The sequence below is a fragment of the Thalassophryne amazonica genome, chromosome 2, assembly GCF_902500255.1.
Source record: "Thalassophryne amazonica chromosome 2, fThaAma1.1, whole genome shotgun sequence".
NCBI lineage: Eukaryota > Metazoa > Chordata > Actinopteri > Batrachoidiformes > Batrachoididae > Thalassophryne > Thalassophryne amazonica.
Window position 1 is genome coordinate 49567756 of NC_047104.1, and position 24308 is coordinate 49592063.

At 44.4% G+C, this 24308-nt stretch overlaps 1 protein-coding gene across 4 annotated transcripts in view; it reads left to right on the forward strand.

Annotated features, from left to right (window-relative positions):
• LOC117524144 (BTB/POZ domain-containing protein kctd15) overlaps positions 1-24308 on the forward strand; it is a 97807-nt gene that overhangs the window by 44080 nt on the left and 29419 nt on the right. For all 4 annotated transcript variants that reach the window (XM_034185905.1, XM_034185896.1, XM_034185888.1 and 1 more), the window contains one exon: positions 1533-1677. In XM_034185905.1, the coding sequence (XP_034041796.1) occupies positions 1533-1677 (145 nt within the window). The remainder of the gene's footprint in view (positions 1-1532; positions 1678-24308) is intronic.

Genomic DNA, 24308 nt, shown 5'->3' on the forward strand with positions numbered 1-24308 from the left:
GAGGAGTTGGTCCTTTTTTGATTTATTTGAGATAAAGTGGTTTTTGGTTTGTTTTAAACTGATACGTTCAGCAGCTTTCAAACTTCTTACTCAGGTTTGTAATTTGTTTATTTGTGCTGGTGTCACACATCGTTACATCAGTGTACAATGTCTACTTAGTCTGACTAAATTAGAAATAATCTGGTTTCAAGCAATTTTTTTCATCAGTCAACACTTTAAACGTTTGTTTAAAGTGCAAAGTTTGTTTTTAAACCAATGTGTATGGCAGCATTAAAACCTCTTTAATCATGTTTTAATCTTGTCTAATTATGGTTTCTTCTTTGCTAGTGTCACACATCTTTAAATCATTGTACAGTGTCAACTTTAATCTGGCTAAATTAGAAATAATCTGCTTTAAAGTAGTTTGTTTCAGCAGTTAAACCCCTTAAACTGGCTTGACTGTTTTAAACTGGTGCACAAGGAAGCTTTAAAATCTCTTTAATCATGTTTTAATCTTGTTTAATTATGCTTTATACTGTGCTGGTGTCTCACATCTTTAAGTAAATATAAAATGTCTGCTTTAATCTGGCTAAATTGGAGATCATCTAGTTTAAACCATTTTGTTTCAGTTATCAAGCACTTAAACTGGTTTCGAAGCTAATATTAGTCATTTCTGAACTGGATTCTAGCAGTTCAAAGCCAGTGGTACCCTGGTTTAAGAGGTGAGATGAACTGGTTCAAAGTGGTTGTCAGAAAACAAATGAATTTGTGGATTTTTGAAATAAATTGATAGATTTACTGGACAAAAATAAAAGCATGGTGATCACAGTTGGAAGACTCCATGCAAGATTAAAAAAAATTATTGAGGGTAAAAATAGACAATAAGGCTTAAGGCTTATTTCCATTGTGTTTCTCTGTTACAGTGCAAGTAAACTGAATGTTTCTGAGCTGTGTACAAATGATTAATCAATCAGTTATTATCTCCATTAACTGACAATTAAAATAATTGTTAGTCCCAGCCATACTACTGCACATGCAGATGCTCAGCTTTCCTCAAAAAACAAAATGTCTTTGTCCATATGTCATTTTGACATCAGCGCGCCGTCCATCGTGCACTGCACCATCCCTCTGAGTTTCATTTCCCCCACTGACAGATGGAATAATAGAGCTGTACTCTTACATTTGTGCCATTAATTTCTGTAAGTACAAGCAGCGAGCGTGTGTGTTGTTGTAATCTCTCTGCAGAAGGGACACTTCAAACAAGACTGGAATGGAGGAACTGCGCCTTAAGCCCCCTGTTTCAACCTGGGATGCTAATGCATTTCAAGCTTACTGCTAATAAAATTGAAAAATAAATGGAGGGTAATTGTTTCATGCATTTGAAGGGAGTCGGCTTATTCTGTTGTGTGTGTGTGTGTGTGGTGTGTGTGTGTGTGTGTGTGTGTGTGTGTGTGTGTGTGTGTGTGTGTGTGGTGTGTGTGTGTGTGTGTGTGTGTGTGTGTGTGTGTGTGTGTGTGTGTTTGTGTGTGTGGTGTGGGTGTTTCAATTTTCAGAATCAGTCGTCTGTTCAATGGCACTGAGCCCATCGTGTTGGACAGCTTGAAGCAGCACTACTTCATAGATCGGGACGGCGAGATATTCCGCTACATTCTCAGTTTCCTCAGGACCAGTAAATTACTGCTTCCAGAAGACTTCAAGGTACAGATCCACAACACAAACCACAGTATTCCGCATACATTCTTTGCACACTGGGAAGAACGTAATGAAAACCCATCCGTCTGTAAAACCACCTGCACAAACTCAGTTCTACTGAATGCATTCGGGTCTATAAGTATTTGGACAGCGATGCACTTTTTGAAATTTTGCCTTTGTAGAATTTGAAAATAAAATGAAACAATCAAGATGTAAATCATGTAGATATTCAGCTTTAATTCAACAAAGTTACCAAAATATTGCAATAACCATTTAGGAATTAGAGTCATTTTTATGCACAGTCCATCCACTTTCTCAGCCCATAAGTAATTGGACACACTAAACAGAAGAATTGTTGTTGATAACATCACTTTTACAGCCAGTGTTTTTGTTAGACAAGTCAGGGGATGGATACATGAACATTTCCATGTCACTGTATATGTCTTGGAATTCAGTGGGGGACTTCAGTACTGTATGTACTGTTCATCTGTCTGGAGGAAGTACTTCGCAAAAACTGAGTAAAGGTGCCGTGACACTTGCACACATTTTGGCTCTGCATCCGTGCAGTTCATCGTGACAATGCCACCCGTTGTGTTCCCAGCTGGATGCCACCTTTTGTACCACTGGACATTGTGTAAATAAAATAAGTATTTCATAGTTGAGTAATTGTTTTCTCTCTGACTTTGGCTGATGAAAACACCTCTAATCGCTTCCGGAATCACAGAGGACCGTTTCAGCAGCACCTTCTTTTTCTCTCTCTATCTCGTGCACTTCGTGAGGTGGAGAATGCATTTGGAACAGCCTAAAAGGTAATTATTTGTTTTTATTGTAATGGCTTGGTAAAACAGTTGCATGTTCATTCCTTCTTACGAGTAGCTGTGAAAGTATGTTTATGATAGATTTAACATCTTGTTATAATCGTTCAGGATGAGCTGTGCTGTGGTGCAGTGCGCTGACGCAATCACACACACTCACACGCATTGTTTTTTAATTATTTCCGCAATGTTCATGTGAAGTTCACATAATTAATGCATGACAGAGATTTTGGACATTTCAAAATTTTCTTTGTGGACTTGCACGAAGCCGCTCACAGTTTACAATGGTTTACAATGAGTTTACTCTCCTGCACAGCAGATTATGTGCAAGTGCGCACATCAGATTTGTGCAAGTGTCAAGGCACCTTAACCATGCAAGAAAGAGACCAGTGAGGGAAGCCACCAAGACATCTATGACAACTATGAAGGAGCGATAGGCATCTATGACTGACTGGAGAAGTTAAGTGAGCTTCTCTGTAGCACTACACTTTGAAGCTGTGCAATTGGTGATGGAACAGATGAAAGATGGACTATGCACAGTTTCTCCAATCACAGCCACGGAAGCCTGTAGCTCCTTTTCATGGGTGTTTTGGTGGTTTCCCCCACTAACCTCCTTTTTGTATGGTGCAGACTCCAGTGAGATTTTTCATACAGTACCATCCTGTTTGGATTTCTTAATGATTGATGTAATTGAAGTGCAAAGCATGTTCAGTGACTTATTAATGTTCATGTGTCCATCCCCTGACTTATCTAAAGAAAACGGGCTGTAAAAGCTGTGATTTGTATTCACAATAATCTTAATAATTATTTTTGTCCAGTTACTTATGAGCTCTAAAAATGAAGGCTCTGTGTTTAATTCCTAAATAGTTAATGCAATATTTTTAACCCCCACAAGGTATCCTCATCCTGTTCAAAACATTAATTTGGCCTCATATAGGCATAAACAGTAATTAGGGAACGTTGGGAACACGCATGGAGTAGTTGGATGTGTGGAGAGGTGGGGAGGTAAGATGCTAACTGGAGCACGTCCAGGTGACGTGTGTGCGCCAAAGCCCTGAGCTGTTGTTTTTCTTGCACTGTGGTTTGTGGAGAGGTGAACTTCGCTGAAGTTGCTGGTATGGCCCTTTGCTGTGTAGCACGCTGGTGACTGGAACCGCTGGTCTCAGTGACACACACCGGGCCAGTGCTGGGATGTTACAACACACATGTGCACGCACCTAAAGTGAGGCACATGCAGTTTTCTCTGTTGAATCTCCTGTTTAACAGCTGAGTGTGCACACATAATTTCACATTTCGATGAAAAAATCCAGGCACAGTGTGTGTTAAAGTGTTTCCACTAAGGTACTGAAATAAATCACCCCAAAAAATGGTTTTGGGTTGAATAATGTTTTTACCTTCATAAACACACACAAATCTGTGAAATGTGTTATGATTTTATTGATTTAAGCTACAAGGACACAAAGTTGAAAGATACAGTCTTAAAATAGTTTAACTTCAAGAAAACATACATTGAAGGTAATGCTGTACAATAAGGGTACATTAATTAATATGAGGTAATAGAGTAATAAACACAAACTAACAGGGAGTGAAGAGTGAACTGTATGTAGTCATCATTTATTAACAGCAGATGGATAAGAAGCTGGCCTGCCAATATGTAGACCTGAGTTCAAATCCTGCTCATGCTACCTGTCTGTGTCTTTGGAGAAGGCACTGAATCTGTCTCAGTCCACCGAGCTGTAAATGGATCCTGGCCTTGGCTGGGGAAGGAACTTCCATTTGACTGGCATCCTGTCCAGGGGGAGTCATAGAATCTCATCTACTTGTTGCTACAGAATATGGAGATAATCACCAGCACCAACAGGCCTCAGGGCCTAGGACTTGGTATTACCAGTGTTTATTTTAATCAAGGTGTGTATTTATACATTAAATAATAATGAAGATACTGATAATATTAATATACGATTATTATGTGTATTTATACATTAAATAATAATGAAGATACTGATAATATTAATATACGATTATTAAACACCTTAGTTAACACTTCATTTACTGTTAATAGTTATTAATGCATTAACTGACATGAGCACCAATATAGTGATTGCTAAACACATTAGGTAATGCTTAATTAACTGTTAGTTAATGCTTACTAATGTATTAATTTACATGAGCACTAGTAATAAATGTTTACTAACCACAGTTAACACTTCATTAACTGTTAGTTAATGCTTATTACTTCATGTACTAACATGAACAGCATGAATAAATGATTACTAAACACAGTTGCTTTAATGCTTTATTAACTGTTAGGTAATGCTTATTAATGCATTACGTGACATGGGCACCATTAATAAATGATTACTAAACCCCTTAGTTAACTCTTAATTGCTGTTAGTTAATCCTTATTACTGCATTTACTAACATGAACACCATTAACAAATGATTACTAAACACAGTTAACCCTTAATTAACTGTTACTTAATGCCTATTATGGCATTAACTAACAGTTAGCTAAGTGTTAAGAAAAATATGTGACAGATATTCTGAAAACACGGATAATTATGAATATTTTGATATGCAACACATGGGCATTATACTAAAAAAAATTTACCTTAGTATGGGAATTACTAAAAGTATGGTCAACTCTAGAAAATAGCCCTGGAACCCAAAGGGTTAAATAATGTAACCTTTTCAGATTAAGAAAAAAACAAAAACAAAACAGGATACTAATCACTGAATCAGGACAATATGATGTTCTTTATATTTTAGTTTAAGAGTAAAGTGTAGTGAGATGTGAACTTTTTTAAGCCTACGCGATACACAAATCCTTGGCAGTATGATGGATTGATGGTTAGAACTGTTGTCTCACAGTGAGAAGGTCATGGGATTGATTCCCACCTGTGGCCTTTCTGTGTGGAGTTTGCATGTTCTCCCCCTGTTTGTGTGGGTTCTCTCTGGGTGCTTCGGCTTCCTCCCACATCCAAAGCCATGCAGGTTTGGTGGATTGGAAATTTTAAATTGTCCGTAGGTGTGCGTGCAGGTGTGAATGTGTTTGTTTGTCTATATGTGACCCTGTGATGGGCCGGCGTCCGGTTGAGGGTGTACTCCGCCTCACGTTCTGTGAGTGCTGGGATAGGCTCCAGCCCCCTGCAGCCCTTAATTGGAGTAAGTGGTTGAAGATGAGTGAGTGAGTGAGTGAGTGAGTGAGTGAGTGAGTGAGTGAGTGAGTGAGTGACACGTAAATCCTTACTATGTTTAAACATCTATTCAACTGAAAATTGTGTTTGTTCTGTGATTATGCCTTCAGGAATGTTTCATTTTTAGTAAACACTGTGAAGTGTGTACTACTACAATTTGACATGATAGTACTTAATTTACAATCCTCTCCTGAAGAGGGCGGGGTTCTTGCGCTATAGTTTAAGGGGCAGTGTTCATCAACAAACTTTTTTTTTAATTATTCAATTTGAGTTTCTGACAAGCAAGGACAAGCTTGATTTGCTGTGTTATAAATCTGAACAGTTTAATCACTGGGATGGTAATGGAGCTGGAAGGCTGCTTCATTTGCACCTGCATTTGTCAGAGATTGAGCAGAAGACTATGTACATTCAGGTCTTTTTATACCTCTTGTTAACAAACATTTTGGGGACATATATAGGAAATACTCTATCCATTGAGGCTTGGTGATAAAGCCTCAAAATTACACAGTAGTATTTCAAGGAAACTTGCAATACAATATTTATGACAATATAAAAAAAATGAACAACAATCAGAGACTGACATGCCTCTCTCACTTCTCTCACTTTCTGAGATCTTTGAGGTTGTGTGGTTATATGCTAGGGAACATAAATGCAAAATTGCACAATTTGAAGTTGCAAATTGAAAATAAAATTAATCGAAACTGCATGTATTTTTCAAAAAACATAAACGTGTGAATATTTAGCATGACTTTCCCAGCCATCATAATAACTATTGGAATTAGATGTTGGTAATATTACAGGTAATTTGGTGGACAAAGTCCAAACCTTCTGTCACTGCTGACTGTGTAAAGCAGAACATTTCCTGCCAGTTAAGGACATCAGTTTATAACTGTCAGCTTTCTCTGCCTGCAAAGCTGCAATAGCAGGGTAATGTTTTCACTTACCGGTATGCATTTGTGCATGTGTTTGTGTTTGTGTGTGTGTGCACGTGTGAACAGGATAACTCAAAAATGACTGGATTTATTTCCTTCAAAAGTGGTGGGAATATTATTTGGATAGATGTCTAGATGTGATTAGATTTCAGAGTAGTTTGATCAAAAGTCAAGCAAAACATGGTGTTGTGAAAGTGTAGGAACACGGACCCACAACAGGGGGCGCAATGAACGGACAATGGAGAGAGTAAATAACAAGATTTACTACTGAAACAAGCACGAGTAATACAACAAACACAATTTGGGGTCGAATCCGCTGGTGTCGTGTGGGCAGGCTCGAAGGTAGGAGACGTCTGTCTCAGTCGAACCGGAACCACCCAGATCTCCTCTGCCACCGAACCCTGGAAATACTGGAACCGCCAAGTCCCGAATTCCCAGGTGGCCACTGCCTCCGCTCGTCGGATCCGGTACTGCTGGCAGGAGAGAGCAACAACACACAGGAGTGGATGAACGCACCCAGTAACAGAGAGGGGAGAAGCCGCCTCCACCTCTTGGCAAAGTATAGCAGGAAGGTGAGTACTTATCCAAAAAATGAGGTTTTCAGTAGTCACCAGTCCTGAAAAAGGTTTTAACAGTCTTAGCTGATGATGCAATGTATAACTGCAGAGAATACTACCTTGGTCTTAGGCGATATCTCGGCACTGAGGTGGAGACGCCGTCCTCCTGATATACCTCGGTGCTGAGTAGAACAGCTGTGTCTGGTGATGGGTGACAGCTGTCACCCAGGCTACTCCCATGATGCGGCAGCGCCCTCTGGTGCCTGGAGCCCGCACTCCAGGCAGGGCGCCCTCTGGTGGTGGTGGGCCAGCAGTACCTCCTCTTCAGCGGCCCACACAACAGGACCCCCCCCTCAACGGGCGCCTCCTGGCGCACGACCGGGCTTGTCCGGACGGCGTCGGTAGAAGTCGGCCAGGAGGGCCGGGTCCAGGATGAAGCCCTTCTTCACCCAGGAGCGCTCCTCGGGGCCGTACCCCTCCCAGTCCACCAGATACTGAAAACCCCGGCCCATCCGACGGATGTCAAGGAGCCGGCGGACAGTCCCAAGCCGGTGACCCTGTCGATGATCCGGGCAGGAGGCGGCGCCGGACCCGGGGTGCAGAGGGGTGAGGTGTGAAGAGGCTTGATCCGGGAAACATGGAAGACTGGATGGATCCGCAGTGAGGCCGGAAGCTGGAGCCTCACTGCGGCGGGGTTGATGACCTTGAGGATCTTATAAGGTCCGATGTACCGTTCTTGCAGTTTTGGAGAATCAACCTGTAGGGGAATGTCCTTCGTGGACAACCAGACCTCCTGCCCAGGACGATACTTGGGGGCCGGGGCTCGCCGCCGGTCTGCATGTTTCTTCGCCCTCGTCCGGGCCTGCAACAAGGCAGAGCGGGCGGCCCGCCACACCCGACGGCACTTCCGTAGGTGGGCCTGGACCGAGGGCACACCGACCTCTTCCCTCAACCACCGGAAACAAGGGGGGCTGATACCCCAAGCACACCTCAAACGGGGAGAGGCCGGTGGCTGATGACACTTGGCTGTTGTGGGCGTACTCGATCCAGGCCAGGTGGGTACTCCAGGCCGTCGGGTGCGCGGCTGTCACACAGCGAAGTGTCTGCTCCAGTTCTTGATTCGCCCGCTCTGCCTGCCCGTTGGTCTGGGGGTGGTACCCAGACGAGAGGCTGACCGTGGCCCCCAGTTCCCGGCAGAAGCTCCTCCAGACATGTGAGGTGAACTGGGGACCGCGATCGGAGACGATGTCTGATGGTATGCCATGCAGACGGACGACGTGGTGGACCAGGAGGTCCGCTGTCTCCTGGGCCGTAGGGAGCTTCGGGAGGGCCACGAAGTGGGCCGCCTTGGAGAAACGGTCCACTATCGTGAAGACGACGGTGTTTCCCTGGGACGGCGGGAGACCCGTGACGAAGTCCAGGCCGATGTGGGACCAGGGGCGATGAGGCACGGGCAATGGCTGTAGCTGCCCTGAGGTCTTCCTATGGTCGGCCTTGCCCCTGGCGCAGGTGGTACAGGCCTGGACGTAGTCCCGGACGTCGGTCTCCAGGGATGCCCACCAGAAGCGTTGCCGGACGACTGCCACGGTCCTTCGCACCCCTGGGTGACAGGAGAGCTTAGAACCGTGACAGAAGTCCAGGACTGCAGCTCTAGCCTCTGGTGGGACGTATAGTCTGTTTTTGGTCCGTTTCCGGGGTCCGGGACACGGGTCAGGGCCTCCCGGACGGTCTTCTCCACGTCCCAGGTGAGGGCGGCCACGATAGCGGACTCCGGGATGATGGGATCCGGGGGATCCGACGGTTCCGTTTTGACCTCATCTTCGTGCACCCGGGACAATGCATTCGATCTCTGATTCTTGGTCCCGGGACGGTAGGTAATCCGGAAGTCAAAACGGCCAAAGAACAGTGACCAGCGGGCTTGCCTGGGGTTCAGACGCTTGGCGGTTCTGATGTACTCCAGGTTCCGATGGTCAGTGAAAACCATGAATGGCACGGCTGTTCCCTCCAACAGATGTCTCCACTCTTCGAGGGCCTCTTTCACAGCAAGGAGTTCCCGATTGCCGACGTCATAATTCCGTTCAGCGGGGGTCAACCTGCGAGAAAAATAGGCACACGGGTGAAGGACCTTATCGGTCTTCCCGCTCTGGGAGAGCACCGCTCCTATCCCTGAGTCCGAGGCATCCACTTCAACCACTAACTGGCGGCTAGGATCGGGCTGCACCAGAACTGGTGCAGACAAGAAGCGCCGTTTCAACTCCTTGAACGCGGCCTCGCACCGGTCCGACCAGGTGAAGGGAACTTTTGGAGAGGTCAGGGCTGTCAGGGGGCTAACTACCTGACTGTAGCCCTTAATGAACCTCCTATAAAAATTAGCAAAACCGAGGAACTGTTGCAGCTTCCTACGGCTTGTAGGTTGGGGCCAATCTCTCACCGCCGCAACCTTGGCCGGGTCCGGGGCGACGGAGTTAGAGGAGATGATAAACCCCAGGAAGGACAAAGAAGTGCGGTGGAACTCACACTTCTCGCCCTTCACAAACAGGCGGTTCTCCAACAACCGCTGCAGGACCTGACGGACATGCCGGACATGAGTCTCAGGATCCGGGGAAAAGATGAGTATATCGTCCAGATACACGAAGACGAACCGGTGCAGGAAGTCCCGCAGGACATCGTTTACCAACGCTTGGAAGGTCGCGGGAGCGTTAGTGAGACCGAACGGCATGACCAGGTACTCAAAATGGCCCAACGGGGTGTTAAATGCCGTCTTCCATTCGTCTCCCTTCCGGATCCGAACCAAATGATAGGCATTCCTAAGATCAAGTTTGGTGAAGATATTGGCTCCATGCAAGGGGGTGAACACCGAATCCAACAGGGGCAACGGGTATCGATTGCGAACCGTGATTTCGTTCAACCCCCTATAGTCAATGCATGGACGAAGCCCGCCATCCTTTTTACCCACAAAAAAGAAACCAGCACCCATCGGAGAGGTGGAATTCCGGATCAACCCGGCAGCTAATGAGTCCCGGATGTAGGTCTCCATTGATTCACGCTCCGGCCGTGAGAGGTTGTACAGCCTACTGGACGGAAACTCACTGCCTGGAACCAAATCAATGGCACAATCGTACGGGCGGTGAGGAGGAAGCGTGAGAGCCAGATCCTTGCTGAACACATCAGCGAGGTCATGGTACTCCGCTGGCACCGCCTTCAGATTGGGCGGGACTCGGACCTCCTCCGTAGCTTGGGAGCCGGGAGGAACCGAGGAACCTAGACACTCCCGATGGCAGGTTTCGCTCCACTGAACCACTACCCCGGACGGCCAATCAATCCGGGGATTGTGCTTTAGCATCCATGGAAACCCTAAAACCACACGGGAGGTGGCCTGAGTCACGAAGAACTCGATCACCTCCCGGTGGTTACCTGACACCACCAGAGTTACTGGAGGTGTCTTATGTGTGATTGGTGGGAGTAGGGAGCCATCTAGTGCCCGAACCTGCACAGGCGAGGTAAGAGCCACCAGAGGGAGCCCTATCTTCCTGGCCCATCTACTGTCAAGCAGATTCCCCTCAGAGCCCGTGTCCACCAGTGCTGGGGCCTTCAGGGTTGAATCCTCATAAAGGATCGTGACTGGGAGTCGTGTAGCAATGTGGGTGTGTCCCACGTGAATGTTTTGGCCCACCCCTGGCCCAGTCTCTAGGGGCGGGCGTTGGAGTTTAACCGCTCGGGGCAGTCGTTTGCCATATGCTCACTCGAGCCACAAACATAACAAGCTCCGTGGGCCCGCCTCCTTTGTGCTCCAGGTGCCCTAAATGTTGCCCTGCTCGTGTCCATAGCTTCGTCAGCAGGGGGAGCCATAGGCGCATGGAGCGCAGGAACAGAGGAGCGTGGGGAGGGCGGAGCTCGATCGGACCCGGAAGGGAGAGGGACGACGCGTGCCTGGCCACGCCCTTCGCCTCGTTCCCGACGGCGTTCTTCTAACCGGTTGTCGAGTCGTATGACTAGATCGATGAGCCCATCTAAATCCCGCGGTTCGTCCTTAGCCACCAGGTGCTCTTTTAGGACCAGAGACAGTCCGTTTACAAAGGCAGCGCGGAGGGCAGTGCTATTCCAGCCGGATCTCGCCGCCGCGATGCGGAAGGCGACTGCATAGGCAGCTGCGCTCCGACGTCCCTGTCGTATGGACAGTAGTGCGGTTGAAGCGGACTCTCCTCTGTTGGGATGATCGAACACCGTTCTGAGCTCCCGTACAAACCCATCGTATGTATGAAGGAGCCGTGAGTTCTGCTCCCAGAGCACTGTAGCCCAAGCGCGTGCCTCCCCGCGAAGCAGATTTATCACATAAGCTACTTTGCTAGCATCAGTCGCGTACATCACGGGACGCTGAGTGAAGACGAGCGAACACTGCATAAGAAAGTCCGCGCACGTCTCCACACAGCCTCCGTACGGTTCTGGAGGGCTTATGTATGCTTCTGGGGACGGAGGGAGGGACCGTTGAACGACCAGTGGAACGTTACTTTCGCACGCAGGGTCCTCGGGAGGGAGAGCCGCAGCGGCGCCCGAAGGGCGCGCCTCCACTTGTGCGGCGAGAGCCTCCACCCTGCGGTTTAGGAGAACGTGCTGCTCGGTCATTAAGTCGATCCGAGAGGTGAAAGCGGTGAGGATCCGCTGCAACTCACCGATTACCCCTCCCGAAGCCTCCGCCGCGCCTTGGTCTTCCATTGGCCGTTCAACAGCCGGTTGACGCCCCTCGGGATCCATGACGCTGGCCGAGATATCCTGTTGTGAAAGTGTAGGAACACGGACCCACAACAGGGGGCACAATGAACGGACAATGGAGAGAGTAAATAACAAGATTTACTACTGAAACAAGCACGAGTAATACAACAAACACAATTTGGGGTCGAATCCGCTGGTGTCGTGTGGGCAGGCTCGAAGGTAGGAGACGTCTGTCTCAGTCGAACCGGAACCACCCAGATCTCCTCTGCCACCGAACCCTGGAAATACTGGAACCGCCAAGTCCCGAATTCCCAGGTGGCCACTGCCTCCGCTCGTCGGATCCGGTACTGCTGGCAGGAGAGAGCAACAACACACAGGAGTGGATGAACGCACCCAGTAACAGAGAGGGGAGAAGCCGCCTCCACCTCTTGGCAAAGTATAGCAGGAAGGTGAGTACTTATCCAAAAAATGAGGTTTTCAGTAGTCACCAGTCCTGAAAAAGGTTTTAACAGTCTTAGCTGATGATGCAATGTATAACTGCAGAGAATACTACCTTGGTCTTAGGCGATATCTCGGCACTGAGGTGGAGACGCCGTCCTCCTGATATACCTCGGTGCTGAGTAGAACAGCTGTGTCTGGTGATGGGTGACAGCTGTCACCCAGGCTACTCCCATGATGCGGCAGCGCCCTCTGGTGCCTGGAGCCCGCACTCCAGGCAGGGCGCCCTCTGGTGGTGGTGGGCCAGCAGTACCTCCTCTTCAGCGGCCCACACAACACATGGTACAAAAACACACTTTTTTTTTGGTATATTGCATAGACTAAGAAGCCTAGTCGAATGATCTAATGCATATATTGGTCAGCAAAATATTTATTGATTGGTATGAATGACTTGAGAATGATGCCACACAGAAGTCATGTGATGAACTCCTGCACCACATAGGGTATGCAACAGCCATCTGGTGCCTTTCATTTTTACAGTTTGTGGAATGTTTGTTGTAAAAAAAAAAAAAAAAAAAAAAAAAGAAAGAAAGAAAGAAAGAAAAAATAAGCGATTTACAATAATTTTATGCTTTAAAATAGTTCTTGAAAGGGTCTTTAAATTACTGGTGAAACAAGTGTAAGATTTTCTCTCGACTGTCTTGGTCTTTGACAAAGAATGTAAAACAAGATGAAGAAGTAATATTTATGATGGCATCACTGTCATGATTACGCTGACTTTATTACGCCTTCAGTCTCAGATTTATAGGAGCGATACCATCTCATTGATGTCTTCTGCTTTTCTATTCTAAACCTTAACTTTTGCAAGGTTACTTTTTGTGTGCTGCCAGTTGGTTGTTCATCATTCTCCACAGGGGAACAAAGCGAAAGCACTTGGAGCTGGGGGCAAAGTCTCCGGGCTTTAATCTGAACATGAGCCAAACCTCCAGCAGAACACGACAGGGGGAAAAAAAAAAGGCCTGCATATTTTGGCAAATGACCGGCTGACTCAGTGCCGTTTATTATTTTCCTTCCTTGTTTTCTGTGTAGCTCTCGTTCCGATTCCGTGAGATCTTGACAGTCCAATCAGGCGCCAGGGTTAAAGAGAGAACACATTGGACTTCATTGTTTCAACTCATTACAATCCCGTCGCATAAACCTGTGTTGATCTGCATACCTTTCAATTTGTGTGAAGCCCGGGGGAAAAAAATGCAAATAGTGTGAGGCAGAATTGAGCATGTCCTTATCTGAACACAATCAGGCTTGCCGTCGCCCGAGGGCCGGGTCTCCTCTGCTGCTGGCAGCCACGACGCTGTGTGTTTTGCTAAATCAGTGTGAAGGTCTGAACAGAATAAGAAAAGAAAATTTTCAGCCTATGTCAGTGGAGCTGATATTCACTATTAATATCCTCCCTCGTCTCATTATTCAAACTACAATTAATCATAAGAGTGTAAGCAATGCTCAGTCATACTGAGGGCATGCTTATAAACCACTGTTATTTCAGGCCTTTTGTGCTGCACTTTAAATCAATAGTGCTTTAAATCTTCAGGTATCCATGTGCTAAAAGTAATCGGAGAGCGCTACGGGGGTTTTTTGCAGGGGTGGAAGCGGCTCGATTGAGCGCCGAATCTCAACATTGTGTGGGTTTATTTTACAGTTTATCATCCAAAATATATGATGTGTCGTCCGAAAGTCTCTCACTGACATATCCATCATTTTCGTCATTTCTCTGCCTTTGCCTCCCTCCTTCTGTCCTTGCCTGAGATGCTGCCTTGCCGGTGGGTAATCAGGTCAGATCATTATTTTGAAGCTCAAATGGGTTGTCTGGACACAAGATCAGGGGATGAATTGTCTCGTAGAGCTGGCAGCATTAGTGGGAGCTACAGCAGGCTGCGTGGCGCTGCTGGGCCCCCCGTCTCCCGTCTCATCCTCACCTCAGCTTTCAGGACTGCGCTGTTGTTTTGTGCGCTGCTCAGGATGACTAAAGTGCCTCGCAGACAGACCCCTGTTAAAAACATATCCATCCATGGCTTCAGACCTGTAAAGGATGAGGAGCTACACTTTGATACACAGAGCTGCCTGAAGGGGAGCGTCTCAGTATGAGTTTGTCAGCCGCAGCTATAAGGCCAGGAGAGAAAGTGCAAGAAAACGGCAAAACGAGGGCGTTTCACATTCTGCAGAGTTAAATATTAGACTGTTAATTTTGGATGTGTAGCATCAACGCGCTGTCCGCACAGGGCTATATTTTGTGTAGTTCGCACGTCTCGGATGAAGGCACAGTTAAGAGGCTTTTTTACGGTAAAGGAGTCTGTAAGAAGAGGAGCATTAATGAATATGCTGTTTGCTGCTCTGCCCTATTTTTGTGCCCAGGAGTGGTCTTTTTAGACCAGGGCTCCCTTGCAGCATTTGTTAGAGTGATGCAAAGTGCACCATATGAAACATGCGCTGTTTCTGCAGCACAGACACTGGGGTTCTATATTGCACTGTCTAAAGCACATGGTGCAAATCCAGTTGGGGCATGTTCGAGCGTACATAGCAATCGAGAGAGTACTCACCTGAATGCTGGGTACAAAGGAGCCGTATTATTAATGGGCCATATTATTCAAGGGCATTTGATGGGTCTTTAGAAATTAGCCCCAATTTAACTCAGGAAAGATCCGTGTAGAATGAGTTCACCAATCTGATGTCACAGCAATATGGCAGTGCACACAATGAGCGGTAAGCAGAATTCTTTTTGTCAGTTTTTACTTGAATGTACTGACTTGAATGTGGGTCACAAATTTATTACAATCTCCCTCCCAAGATGGCGGCTGAAAGTATCACATAAATGAAGTTGATGTCCCCAGCCATACAAACACTGGCCATCTGTGTTTTCCTGAGCAGATGCACTGGAGTGCATTTAGATCTGATGTTGGAAATACAGACTCTGAATTATCGACTTCCAGTGTGCAATGGAAAGCAGCATTAGCTTTTCCCGTGCCATTGCATTATGTAGCCGTTGAAAGTGCAATGGTGTTTGCGGTCTAAATCCATATTGCTTCAATAATATTCATTCTTTTTCCAAGTGAGAAGATTCAACCAAAACATGTAAAAATACAGCCAAGGTTGGAAAATGCTGAACTGCTTTCAAGGTAACATTCTACAATATACACACATCTTGAGTGTTAGAGGCAATATACACTCAACAAAAATATAAACGCAACACTTTTGGTTTTGCTCCCATTTTGTATGAGATGAACTCAAAGATCTAAAACGTTTTCCACATACACAATATCACCATTTCCCTCAAATATTGTTCACAATCCAGTCTAAATCTGTGATAGTGAGCACGTCTCCTTTGCTGAGATAATCCATCCCACCTCACAGGTGTGCCATATCAAGATGCTGATTAGACACCATGATTAGTGCACAGGTGTGCCTTAGACTGTCCACAATAAAAGGCCACTCTGAAAGGTGCAGTTTTATCACACAGCACAATGCCACAGATGTCGCAAGATTTGAGGGAGCGTGCAATTGGCATGCTGACAGCAGGAATGTCAACCAGAGCTGTTGCTCGTGTATTGAATGTTCATTTCTCTACCATATGCCGTCTCCAAAGGTGTTTCAGAGAATTTGGCAGTACATCCAACCAGCCTCACAACCGCAGACCACGTGTAACCACACCAGCCCAGGACCTCCACATCCAGCATGTTCACCTTGTATATATATATATATATATATATATATATATATATATATATATATATATATATATATATATATATATATATACGAGGTCTGTCAATAAAGTATAGGTCCTTTTTATTTTTTTTCAAAAACTATATGGATTTCATTCATATGTTTTTATGTCAGACATGCTTGAACCCTCGTGCGCATGCGTGAGTTTTTCCACGCCTGTCGGTGACATCATTCGCCTGTGAGCACTCCTTGTGGGAGGAGTCGTCCAGCCCCTCGTCGGAATTCCTTTGTCTGAGAAGTTGCTGAGAGACTGGCGCTTTGTTTGATAAAAATGTTTTCTAAACCTGTGAGACACATCGAAGTGGACACGGTTCGAAAAATTAAGCTGGTTTTCAGTGAAAATTTTAACGGCTGATGAGAGATTTTGAGGTGATACTGTCGCTTTAAGGACTTCCCACGGTGCGAGACGTCGCGCAGCGCTCTCAGGCGCCGTCGTCAGCCTGTTTCAAGCTGAAAACCTCCACATTTCTGGCTCTATTGATCCAGGACGTCGTGAGAGAACAGAGACGTTTCAGAAGAAGTCGGTTTCAGCATTTTTTCCGGATATTCCACTGTTAAAGGAGATTTTTTTTAATGAAAGACGTGCGGACGGATTGCAGCATCGGCTCGCAGCCGCCGTGACGCTCCACCACAGGAAAAACACCTCTGTTGGAAGCCTTAAGGACAAGTTGGAACATGTCCAGCTGTTAAACAATTTCTCATATACTCACTCCACTGAAAGCCATCAAAAGTCGCCTGGATTTTACAAATGGTTATCAACACGGAGGTGTTTTTCCTGTGCCGCCGCACCGCGCCGGCTGCATCCCAACGCGCGGACCCGTCCGCACGTCTTTCATTAAAAAAAATCTCCTTTAACAGTGGAATATCCGGAAAAAATGCTGAAACCGACTTCTTCTGAAACTTCTCTGTTATATATACATACATATAGATAGATATATGTGTGTGTTGCTGTCCAAATATTTATGGTCTGGACTGTGTGTCTGCGCATGTAGAATCTCTCCTTGCAAATTTTGGCTAAATAATATATATTTCTCTTCTTGGTCACATAAGTCTGTTGCACATACACGATCATAGAGAAATCAGTATAGATCCTGCAGAATTAATATTCACCAGCTTCAGTATAGATCATTTTTTCCTTCATTGGTGCACGTTTCTGTGCACATTAAAAGGATTGCAGCTGTATTTACAGCATATTAATGTTATCCAAGTGAAGTGTTTTTACTGTGATATTTAGTTTTTATTTTACTTTGATTTGCTGGTCTCCATACCAACTGCATCCAATGTTTTTTGTTTTTGATAGATAATGTGCATATGTTGGTTTCATCCTGCACTGATGATGGAATGACAGGAAACTGATAGTGTGTAAATTTCTGAGATCATAAACTGTCTTCAACCTACTTTCATTCAAAACCTCTCAACAGATGGCACATAAATCCCCAATTTCACAATGTATTCTGTTATTTAAGGTTGCATCACCACATTAATACACATTCCACATCTGATCAGAACCATGGACAGCTCACCTTGCGTGTAAAATAGACATTTGCAGCAACAATAGTATGCTTAAGATTGCTTGTTACGATCATGTGTTGGGGAGTGGGCGGGGAGTCAAGGGTAATTATAGGGTTCTGTTTTGTTTCTCTTATAAGGGGGAAAAATCTCTGCTTTTGTATTTTTGTAAATTAAGTCCTGTGACTTGCATTTGAAAATAAAAAAGTTATATATTTAAAAGAAGAGTGCTTGTTACGTAAAAACCCGGACCTGGTCGGCCTGTGGTCTGTGAGACACGCCCTCTGAACTCGCTGCAGTTCCTTATACTTGGTTTTAGATGGATGTTGCTAATTCCAAAGTTATCAGTGTTTGAGTCAATGAGTTTAACAATGTGCAACATGTGAGACGAGTTCCAGTATGCCAAAAGATCCTCATTGTGCAAATGTTGTGTTGTTACCAATCAGACATGAGGCAAAGGTGCAAATAATCCACAGTTCTGTTTTAGGAGAGGCCAATAACATGAGTGACTAGTACAGACGACTCTACTGCAGCTTCCTGTAATTGGTCTGAAAACTCAACTTGATCCAGAAAAATGTTTTCTTGCTCAAAACAAACTGGACCAGTTTGATGACTGAGACCACCTTTTTTATGGCCACAAACAATCTGTTAGGTCCAGATGATAATCTGGTGCAGCTTTCACACTTTTCAAAACAAAGTCCACAAGTTGTGCCTAGATAGAGAGAATGGAGACATGTTGAGTTGAAAAAAATCGGTCACGTGACTCATGGTGCCATCTTTGGTTCAAAATAGCATTCACTGTTAATCTATCTGCATGTAAATCCAGCTATTTATTTATTTGCTGAAAATGCAGGTTTGCTGTGCATTTGGAGGCACAAATAGACACAACAAGGGCTTCAAGATGTACAGATTCCCTTCAGATCCGAACAGAAGAAACATTTGGCAAAATAAAGTCAGCTGTGTGGGATGGAAGCGACTACATCATTAAAACTTTGAGAGATAAATTTGGTGTTCAGTTCCACGTACAATAAAACTCACCTAAACCATTATGGTATAAATCAGATATTCGCAGTCACTGGACAAAAAAGTCCCAAAGTTTTCCATGTAATAAATATATATAACGGATTTTGTACAACGTATTTTTCCCTCACATTGGATAAAACGCCCTGTCTGGTCGCAGTGTATTTCCATTAAACCCCTCGCATGTGGGACCGGAGTCATTTTCATAATTAAAAGTCTGACCATTTATTTTTTTCACATTGTGCACAGACTCGGAGTCGTAGCCTGGCGTGCACATCAGGCTGCAGGCTGCGCAGTAAAAGCAGAAAAGTGTCAAATCACAGTCGGCTGTGATTTGACACTTTGCTGCTTTCACTCCTTTGTCTGCCATCATATTATAACAGTTTTTGCAGTGCGATTACAAACGGATCAGAAAAGTCCACAACTTTACAGCATGAAGTCGATAAAAGAGGAAATTGTACAACTTACCTTTGATTTGGAGGTGATGATTGTAGCTTGATGAGAGTCAAATTAGTCCAGAATAAAGAAAAATCCAGAGACGGAGATCTTTAAAACTGTCACGCACGTCATTGTATGATACAGTTACAGAGCTGCAGCTGCATAAATCAGGCTTTAAATTCATTAAATAAATCATCATAAAGTGTAAATTTATGTGAATTTGATAGCTTAACTATTTTTATATTTATTTTGATAGCACCTGTACCTGGATGTGTTGCTGTATGTGGTTAAATGATTTTAAAATGTTGAAAACATTAAAGGTTCATTCAGTAGTTCAGCGTAGTTGGAACCAAAATGGCGCCATGTTCTGAGTTGAAGCTGCACTCTTTATCTAGGCACACTAGTTGCAACTAGACAGAGTTGTTGTGAATAAAGAATTCTTTGAATTTATATACAAAAATGTATCTGTGCATTACTAATGTGTCATTGTCACTACCCAACATGCTTCCATACATCCTTTACATTAACATGGATGTTAAGCAAAATATCCTCTAGAGGGCACTGCAGACTCTCTTGAACATTTTTGGCATCAAATATGGAAATGGTGGAAGAAGAAGTAAAGTTTTGACCACAAAAGAGACAAAAGCGTAGTCAGTGGTGTCGACAGAATGTGTACCGCCATTAAATATTTGTAAATATTGTGTCATCGCTAAAGTTCTTTGTGGTGTCCTTTTACTTTGAGGTGTTGTCTCACCTGAACTTTAGCTTCACTGCTGCTATGATTTACTTTGGTATTGCTTTGTTTTGTCCGTATGTGTAAGCTTTCAAAAAAATGGACACAAATATGGGCGTAATGAATGCAGAATGCCGACATCCATATTTAACACTTTTTTCAACCTCAGCTCTATTTTTTAGATATTTTTTGGGTTCAGCTTTTTACTCAAAAACTTTTCACGACAGTGATTTTAATTGATGCAGCAAATTTCAGCTCTCAACAGAAACGAACCTATCATCAACAATCGACTTGTGGTGACTCAGAGAGCAGCGCCACTGTATGACCAAGAGGCTAAGGTTAGCAACGAACTGTATAATCAGCAGTTTTAGAACATTTAATGAGGTAAACATGCACACATTTACCTCTATAGAGATCCTCTCTGTGTTACCAGGCACTTCTAATGACATTTCGACTTGTTCAGTGGCATCAAAAAGCGGTCGTCTGTAGCTTACCCCAATACAATTACATTATGTAGCTTTTGAGTTCGTGACACTGTACCAATTAAAATCATTAATTCAGTGAAAAGTTGAATCCAGGCAGAAACACGCTGGAGTGCCCCATTAAGCAACCCAATGACTGATGTTAGCTTTCAGGACCTCTTTAAAAAACATGTCTGTTATTTACTGTATTTATTACCTCCGCCAACTAAGTTGGAGGGCGACGAAGTCAGGGCCACTTAAATTTAACATTGAAACCCACATTTAATGTATATTTTACATTATATCTTAATCAAACATGCCCCAATCACTGTCATCTTTGAATGTGAGATGCAGACTGTCACTCACTATCACCTGACAAAGTTTGATTTGGATCTGATCCGGATTGTGGATTTTGTAGGCATTTGAATTTAATACTGAAAAGCCCATTTGGTGTACATTTAGCATTATATCCTAATCAAAAGTGCATCAGTCACTCTCATTTTTCTGTTATGGATTTACCTACACCACCAAAATTGTGTGGAGGTTCCAGTTTTATGCCTGTTTATCTTCCAGTTATCAGTTGGAAACCAAGTGACAAAAAGCAATGACAAATTGTGCACAGCAGAGATAAGCAATGTTTATCTGAAAAAGAATTCAGAAACCAAAAAATCTGAATAAAACCTGACAAAAACTTTGATTCAAGTGCATGAACTAAATTCATACTCCTGACATTTGATCCCATCTAATCTAGCCACTTCTAACAGGACTTTGACCTTGACAAATTTTTCCAAGGTAAAAATTTGTGGAATTGGAAATCAGTGTTGGCGGAAGGTTGCGCTCTACGAGGGCGGTGCTCTGGTTCACATTGTATGACAGGGCATTTCTGGCTTCGGCGGCTGTTTGCACTCTAAAGAGGGCCTGTGTTTCAGACACGTATTGTCATTTCTACATAGTTGTTTCATAGTCGGGAAGGAATGTGATTATCATGTAAGAATAAATGTGGAATTGCACTGATGTCAGTCTAATTAAGCTGTCATTCTTTGTCATTATGAAACACTAATCAGAACACGATTTATTAATTACTAATTGTTTTTTACAAGAACGATTTGCAGCATTTAGGTGAGGTTACCTAATTAAATCTTGCACTAATAGGAGCTTAACATCAGCCACAAGCCGCATTAACATATATTTTCCTCCATGTGAGAAATATATTCTAATCCTCCTCGGCTGTTGATTGTCCTCATGTTCACTTGCATATATCTTCCCCCTCACCTCCCGTCTGCCTCCAATTGCCAACCTCCGCCTCCCTGTACTTTCTATGGTAGTGGTGAATGATGGTGCCATCTGGTCTTGTGGGAAATTAGAGGCAAGAGCGCGGGGGCAAATGGCCCCCAGCACGCCCTGCCCAAGAGAGAGAGGCAGGCAATCTGCTGCAGACTGTCTGCACACAGGAATGCTCCATCCCACTTCATTTCAGCCCGACTGACGGCCTTTCTGGAGTCAGCTCACTAAAACACGCTAACGGCGAGTACGGCTCTGCCAAGAGTGACTGTTGGGGGAGAACTGCAGCGTGGCTGTGCTTTGTTTATTGAGACTGTTGTCCTGCTGATCAGAGGCCATCGCTAATCTTGATTTATTGTTCTTCCTTGCCGAAAATGTATTAGACAGTCACAAGTAAGGCGTTACAAACCACTTCATTATCCCATTGATTTTATGGCCATTATATAACATTAGCTTTACAAAAACAAAAGTTAAAACCAGACAAATGGTTTGTGGTGTACGTTGCAAACTGCCCTCCAGGCGTCTTTTCAGGCCTGTTGTATCATCTAGATGTTTGTGTCAAATTATTCCCAACATTATTCCCTCTTCCGCATTACATCATAGTTATTTCAAACACAGTTATTTAACTGTGATCCTGTTAAATCTCTTCAGCAGAACGATTGTACTGAGCTGAAATGCAAACCAGGTAACTCAGTGGTGTTACACTGCCACCCAGGAGGCCGGGGTTCATTTCCCACTCAAGCTGCTTGTCTGTGTTCTTGGACAAAACACTTCATCTGCATTGTCTCAGTCTACCTAGTAAATGGTACCAGCTTTGACTGGGGGAGTGACTTGTGATGAACTGGTGTCCCATACAGGGGGAGACACATAGTCTCATCCACCTGTACAGGCCTTATGTTTTATTGAAATACAGTGTAGGGCCATTTTATTGGGCTGAAAGTTGAAAACAGAGTTTTGACATGTTTTCAACTGAGGGTCTGTTTTTATTTGTTTTGGGGTCACAGCCAAGAGCAGCTTTACTTTCATTTTTGAGCGAGTTGCCATGTATGGACATTATAAGCCAGCCAGTTGCCAAGTCCGCACTTTATAAGCCAACCTGATTGGAGGCATACCGGAGTAAGCCATTCCATCCCATTTTGCACTTTTTCTGGATCGTGGGGGATCATAACAGAATGGTGTCCTGTGGAATAGGGCTGTTACCGAGATATAGCAAGGGACAGTTTTATTGGGTCAAAGGTAAACAGGCATTTTCCCTCATTTTCAGGAGAATTGTTTAATTGGAATTGATAGAAACCTGGGTGTATACTCGGATCTGAGTCATGGGTGAATAGTTGTTTTGAGCTGTCAACATGGTAACACTTCCGTCTCTGGCAAAGCATTCTATCACAGCTTGTATCAGGTCAGGTCTAGGAGCATGTGCTGGGGATGCACGTTGCTGCATCCACCACATCACAGAACTGCCTTGCGTCCTGGGTGGCAACCATCTAGGCAAACAACCGGTCCATCCCCACTTCTCAAAAGTAACAATCTCCAGGTGATGCACATGCGTCTCCATGGCCTTCTTCATCTGCTGGGGTTCTCAACCTGTGTCTTATATCTTGAATCTTGCAAATAATTTGACACCAAAATTCAAACTATGACCAGCATGTCCTGTGATATTGAATACAGTCCATAGAAGCACGCACACATTAACGAGTGTGCTATGCATTTTTGTTTGTTCATTTGTGTTTTCTGTGTGAATTAGTCAGACTGGTAAGCAGGTCACACAGTTAGAATACTTAGATTTTGAGTCCTCATCCAGTTGTCTGTTGCAGATCACATGACACTGTGTTTATCCTGTTGACCTCACAGATATTTTTTCTGCATCTCTGCGGTCCAACTTAGCGAAGGCAACAACACTGGTATCTGACATGTGAATCAGTATAACATGCTAAAGGACATTTTGTGCATCTGCATAAGGTCATTACACCTGCCGTAGTGGTAGCGTGTGTGGGCGTTTTTAGGACTTGGTCTGAGTTTGAACAAACTAACTCAAGGAGCTTTGGTCTGATTTGGGCGAATCTTGTTTGAGTGATTGTAGGTATGCGAAGGACAAAGTGATTTGATTTTGAGAAATATTGGTGAAGAGGTAAGCCCATAGGTAAAGGTCAAAATTTTGGCCCTGTGCTTACATGTAGGTGATGTTTAGAATGGCTATTTTGAGGAATAGTGGTCATCCAAGGACATGCATGTTAGGTGGATTGTAAACTTTAAATTATCCATAGGTGTACGTGTGGGTGTGAAAGTGTTTGTTTGTCTCTATGTGTCCCTGTGACAGACAGGGTGTACCCAGCCTCATGCCCTGTGATTGCTGGGACAGGCTCCACCACCACCACCACTCCCCCCACCACCACCACCACCCCACCTACCCACCCACCCCCACAACCCGTGTGGCACTAAAGCCTTAGTGCCATCTATTGGTGAGGTTGCAAATTGCATTATGCTGTCACTGGCCACAATATTGTTCCCATTCATATTTATTCTGTGGGGACGGGGATTCATGCTCCCGTGTCTTCTCTTGTGAATAAACAGAATGTATGATCTTTGTTTTCACAAAAATGAGGATTCCCAACCTTTTCAGCCTGCATTAGCAACCAGTAGACAGTGTATACAGGAAGACATATTGATTTGTCTTCCTTTTTCTTCAGTCTTCTGACGGGGTTGCACAATGCAAAAGACGTTTTTGGGCTACTGTGTCGACATGGCGCTGCAACATGGCGGCCTCCATGA